Source organism: Trachymyrmex cornetzi, unplaced genomic scaffold (genome assembly GCF_001594075.2).
Source record: "Trachymyrmex cornetzi isolate Tcor2-1 unplaced genomic scaffold, Tcor1.1 scaffold20, whole genome shotgun sequence".
Lineage (NCBI taxonomy): Eukaryota > Metazoa > Arthropoda > Insecta > Hymenoptera > Formicidae > Trachymyrmex > Trachymyrmex cornetzi.
In genome coordinates, this window is record NW_017296636.1 from 206,683 (window position 1) to 212,682 (window position 6,000).

The following is a 6,000-nucleotide window of genomic DNA, read 5'->3' on the forward strand; positions in this document are numbered from 1 at the left end:
AGCGCTCTTTTTTCAAGGGAGCACACATTTCGTTTCGGGCGAACAACGGTTACGTGCCCGGGGCGCGATATTTCTTAATAAGCCGCGATCGTTGGCACGCACGATCGCGATATTTCTTTGGGATCGTTGGCGCGGGCCGAGATACGTGCCACCGCGTTCTCGCGAATGCACCATAAATATCTAAATAGCGGAAGTAAGAAAAATTACGTATTTACGGCAGTCGTGCCGACAGAAATAGCGCCAGGACGCTCGATTGTGTTTTGTTCGCGGCGATGTTTCGTGAGAGGTACAATTTTCCGGGACTGCTTTACCAGTTCCACGGACGTGATTCATTGTCGTTTCTACGAATCCGAAACGAGACAGACAGAAAGAGAGAAAACTTTTGGTGGAATCGAGAGAAGATTAGACCAAGAAACGATAACTTTTAAGATGCTGTTGTTCACATGCATCGTAGAAAAATCTTGTCCCAGTACTTTATGACAATTACACGTTGATATCGAACAACAAAGAAGAACAATAAAAGCTGCTTTCATTATCGTTATTAATCCAAAATCGATTTTAAATATTCTTTGACATTTTAACCAAAGATTATTTTTACTAATCGCGATATTTCTTTATTGTTGTCAGTCTAAATGTCACTGAGCATTTGCCGATTAAGGATGATTTAAACCACACAATAATTGTAAAATATATACGCATTTTAATATTTTTCCGTTTAAATGCATTTAACCCTTATCGTAACATCTACAATTTGGTGCCTCATCCATGCCATCAAAGGTCACTTCAAATCTCTTCGTTTTTTCACCTCTTCGAAATAATTTAAAAAATTTCTAAAAATTCACCAACATACTTTCAACTGTCTAGAATAAATATTGACTCTTTATTTTAGAAAATAATAAAATGTAGTATAATTTATAATTACCGAAAGACTCCAAGAAACTTGCACGAACAGGAATCGCTCGGTCACTACTTACCCATGTTAGTACGGTGTAAGGGTTAATATTATTATCTACTAAATTGCTAAATACAATGGGAAAGAAGATTCTCTTTTTTAGATACACACGTCGCGTCGAGCCGCGCGCTTTGATTTACGGTAACGCTTAATCGAGTCTCTTTCGTTCGGTCAGGAGAAATAATTTCTTCCTAGTCGTCACGAGAAAGAATTACACTTCCTAATCGATTCGAAGAGAAGGTGAGATCGGCACGGCGCGATACATTCTCGGCGAGACGCCTCGTCGTCGTCTGCACGCATAATGGCGATATTTTATCCCTGGTAAGTCACGAGCCTCGGCTGCATATATACACGGAGAACGCGAACCAATTACGAGCGCACGATAAATAAATAAACGGTGCCTAACTGCCGCCGGCGATTAAGCGTGATTATGCTCACGCGCTCATGACGCGTAGTTATAACAGGTTGTACTATGAACTTTCGCCGTCGCGACGCGTCGGAATAATTCTCTCTCTCGACGGTGCAAACGTAAAAGGATAAAGCATAATGAACGTCCCGAATAAGCGCGTCACCGACTGTATATGCATAGTCTGCAACAGTCTGTCTGCTCGAGGCATCGCATGTTCGCATATCGGGTCATCGAGCGACAGCCCCGATTCTACTGATTGACTCGCTATAATACTAATTCCGGAAATCTCTTTTAATACTGAGTGAATCACACATTAATAATGCTCATACACTGAGAGAAAAGATATAGTATTAGTAACAAAAAAGGAGAATTATTCACAAATGGCCGATTATCGTTGGATTACTTTGTTAAAATTACAAAATACAATATTTTTTTGTAAGACGAACAAAATTTTTTTATTTAACAGTACAAATTTATTTGGTTACTCACGTTTTGTAAATACCAATGTAAAATTTGGTTGCCATTACAAAATAAGTATTCTTTTAGTAATTTCAACAAAATAATCCACTATGGTAGAGCAAGGAGTGCTTCGCGGAACTATCAGAGATGGCGTGTCTTCTCGTAAGAGAAATTCAACGTCTACCTCTATAAGCCGAGACGATTAGAGACTAATCTCGTGGACTTCTCGGTTCTCACCACACCATGATCAATCATGGTAACTATTTTTTCAGAGCGATTAGTAATCTCAATTGCTCTAAATCTATATATATTTTTGTTAAGCTAAGGAAATTCAAAAACGCCAAACATAATCGCTCTGTAGAAAGTGAAAGATACTTATGTATTATTCATTTTGTTCCGGTAACAAAATGTTCTATTTCTAATTACCAAAGATCTATAAACATCATACAAAACAGTTTTGTACCATTAAATAATCAGTTTAGTTAATAAATTCAACAAATTAATATTGTCGTGGTAACCAACGGTTTGATTGATCATATATCAACAAATAGTTTTTGTGTCAGTAAAAAACTTTGGTTATTGGTACAAAACATTTCTCTCAGTGTAGTATCTATATGTACGTTCATACATTTACATATACATATATACTGAATGTATATACTCATCACAATTGTAACGCATAACTTTAAACTAAAGTAAGTAAATGTGTAAAACATTGTGGCTTTAGTCTAGCAGTCTTTATTATGTATAATTGATGAATTTTCTTAGGATTAATTTCCCTTAGAAATGTTAAAGAAATTGTAACATTCGGTTGCGTATTTACCTTGGGGTCGAAGTTGAACACCTGTTCGGGTCTGAGTGGGCACTCGAGGCCACATTTGCAGGTTCCCACTGTTGTCAGATATTCCTTCAGTTGGTCCAGCGAACCCAGCGCCGTACTGCTTGGACTGAAATAGAGAAATGGACAGAATTATTCTCCAACTCTCGCCGCGGCTTAACAACGTGCAAACAAACTATGACGCGTACGCGACGTGAATTGCGCAATGTTTACCGAGCTTAGTGTACGTGTCTTGGTCATTCCTTTTCCCCGCGGTACTAACGACTGCATTTCCATTATTATCACCAGTATGTATTGTCTGTGTAAATAACGCACTAACCTACAACCTATACAACTGCGCGCATTTCGTAATTTATGAAATACACGCGATTCTCTAGAGCTTCTCTTTCGCGACACCTTGACAGTTTTAAATAAATGATGCATTATTACCCATTGCAGCATTAATTTGGTTAATATTCGTAAAAAATCCAAAATTACAAAAGCAGCACCAAAAATATATACAGAGCGTCAAATGAAAGGATTGAGAACAGCAGCAGCGGTGTAAAGCTATAATCTGCGAGATTTTACAAACTTCAAATCTTAAGTAGACCTTGCAAATTATAGATTCATTCCACTCTCGCTCTGAACTCTTGAATCGGAATCCAATGCACTACGATAATTTTACATTTCAATTTAAAGCGTAAATTGCGAACGCCCGACCATTGCCGGTGGAATAAATTACAGGTTAAACACTACTTAATCGAGGCAGATGCTCGCCAGACATCTGCAAAAATTACCGGGAAGTTCGAAACGCATCAGAGATGCTGCACTACGATATACGTACTTATTAAATTCTACAAAAAATACAATGCACCAGGAAGATTGCAAGATTTTATTTTTTATTTTGTAAAAAGTTTCTAATGCAAATAATTACATATTCTCTGTGTATTTAAAAGAGCTTACAATTAGTGACCTTCTCTTTTCCTTAAGCATTAAATACAAATCGGCATAAAAAAAATTGAGCGTGTCCAACATGGTTAACCACTTCCAAATTCTATCTGCCCCTCTAATAACCGTGGACTATCCAATTGAAAGCACATTAAGCGGGCGGTTTACGGGAAAGGTATTCCAAGGTACTGTTGGCAAAAAAGATGTTCAAGGATGCCGGTCGCGTAATCGGCTTCGTGATGAAAAGCGATCAAGTCTGAGAGCATTTCAGGGGAGAAACATGAGGTAGGCGTATTATAATTTGGTCGGCCGCCCCTTCATAAGGGAGGGGAGATGAAGCAAAAGGGGATGCTTTATTAGCTAAAGATACTGCTTGTCTGCCGGCTATGCCTGGCAACGAACAAGTAAGCCGGGATTCTCGCCGATGGTTCAGGATAAACCGACAAGGTGAAACGAGGTAGGGGTCGTCGCCTGTATATTGATTACCTGGTGGAGAGACAGAGAGAGAAGAGACTTTGTTTCGGGGTACTTTGCAGCTTCCTAAACTAATAACCGCGAGCGGCTCGTCCTCAGCATTATAACCCCACGGGAAAAGACATTCTCCCTTTCGTCCTGCGGGAATACTCACGGCAATAATTTCTCATGACAACAAGACGGATTCGTAAACCTACCCTGCCGCTAATTTGTGTTGAATTCGATTTGTTCACCGAGAAATACTCTCCTTCTCCGAGTTCTTATCATCCTGCCTATATTTTCATTCAGTTTCACTTATTGTTATTTCAGATTTACGGTTTTCTTTCATTTTAAATAAATAAAAGTTTTTTAACATAAATATTGCCTTTCGAATAACGATCGTATTGCTCGTTACGTTAAAGACCAAGCTTCCAAAATAAAGAAAGAAAAGTAATCGAATTAATAGTTGATAGTTTATTAATTATTCTTAGAAATTCAACAACTTTGCAGTTCTTGCCACGAGAATGCCTAGAAACAAAGTTAGTAGACAAGCGGAGTATCTCGATAATAGCGCAGTTTTCATCGTAAAATTCACTTTCAAAAGCGCTGCTTACGTACAATTATCTTAACCGCATAAAGCGTGCAATCCGGAACTAAATTCACTACTACCAAAGGAATGAACTTCAACGAGGGCAGATTTGGGGGTCGTCCGAGCAGCTAACCGGTGTACTTTATCTTGTATATAAATAATTCGGTAACGCCTTGGCAAAAGCCATTTTCCGTACATGGAGAGCCGCCGCCGCCGCCGCTACCGTGAAACGACGACCGAATCTGAATGTACAGTCGCGTAATACCATAAATAAGAGCAGGGAGACTTCCTCCCGTTTCCACCGTCCGTGCGAAGTGCGTTGGAACGTGTTGCCAGTAACGGAGAAGAGAGAGACACCGAGTTACACCGGATGAATTATGTTCACCGGCATGGCTGGCTAAGCCGCTTGTCCCTGTAAAGTACATGGCCACCACCGCCACTGTTGCCGCCCGCGAAACCGGTGTCAGCTTTTCCTCCTCTTCACCGCCCTTTCGCGCGCCCCTTTTTCCGGCCCTTTTCGCCATCCGCTACCGCGAAATCACGTAATTATTCTTGTTTTCGAGGATGGCTAGCACCTGGTGTAACGGCGACTCTCTATTTGGAAATACGATAAGGCCATCGCGTGAGATGTGTTGGAACTCGACTACTCTTTCTCCAATTGTCTCTGGTAACATACCCCGTAGTGAGTGCCCAGAACCGCGACGAAAATTATATATATATATATAATAAAGTACACGCTTGGATTATTTGAATTTACGGCACACTCGAGGATAACGACCCTTTCTCTGTTATGGAAATATTACGAGGACACGAGGGGCGTGGATGGATGGCAGAACGAAAGTAATATCTGACAATTTAATTGAGTTAATTAACAAGCTGTTCTCGCTCGTTTCGGACCATTGCTCATTCTGCCAACGAGAAGCGGTGTTGCGGCGATGTGCGTTGCGAGGGAGGTAAATCAACCCCCGGATAAGTAGGCTCGTTTACAGGGACGCGGCAATTGCCACCGGCTAAAGAGGCCGCGTTATACCTGAAATATCATTGGCGGGGACTAGCAGAGACCGCAGCTAAAGACAAATGCTCGATTAAGAGGGTAGCTTTTCAGGGACTGTTATTTTTAGGGGAAAACTGACGACTTCGCTGGGGAATTAATTTTTTAATTAGAAAAAAATGTCTCTCGGCGCAATTTGCGATTAATCTCAAAAACTATTTTTTACGTTCAGATACGGAAGGATTGCATCACACTTATGCAGCAATGTTAGAAAGTTTCTCCTAATTCAATTTTGGATGTGTTAATTTAATTTATTCATGTTTTAATTGTTGACGAAAAAGTTTTATGTTAATTTAAGTTATTCAAAAATTATTCATTTGAC

At 39.9% G+C, this 6,000-nt stretch overlaps 1 protein-coding gene across 5 annotated transcripts in view; it reads right to left on the reverse strand.

The window, feature by feature from the left end:
• LOC108759638 (uncharacterized) overlaps positions 1 to 6,000 on the reverse strand; it is a 233,366-nt gene that overhangs the window by 73,480 nt on the left and 153,886 nt on the right. For all 5 annotated transcript variants that reach the window (XR_001940035.1, XM_018505159.1, XM_018505157.1 and 2 more), the window contains exon 2: positions 2,644 to 2,767. Coding sequence is in view for 4 of the 5 variants with exons in the window: in XM_018505159.1 (XP_018360661.1) it covers positions 2,644 to 2,767 (124 nt within the window). In the remaining variant the exon portion in view is untranslated. The remainder of the gene's footprint in view (positions 1 to 2,643; positions 2,768 to 6,000) is intronic.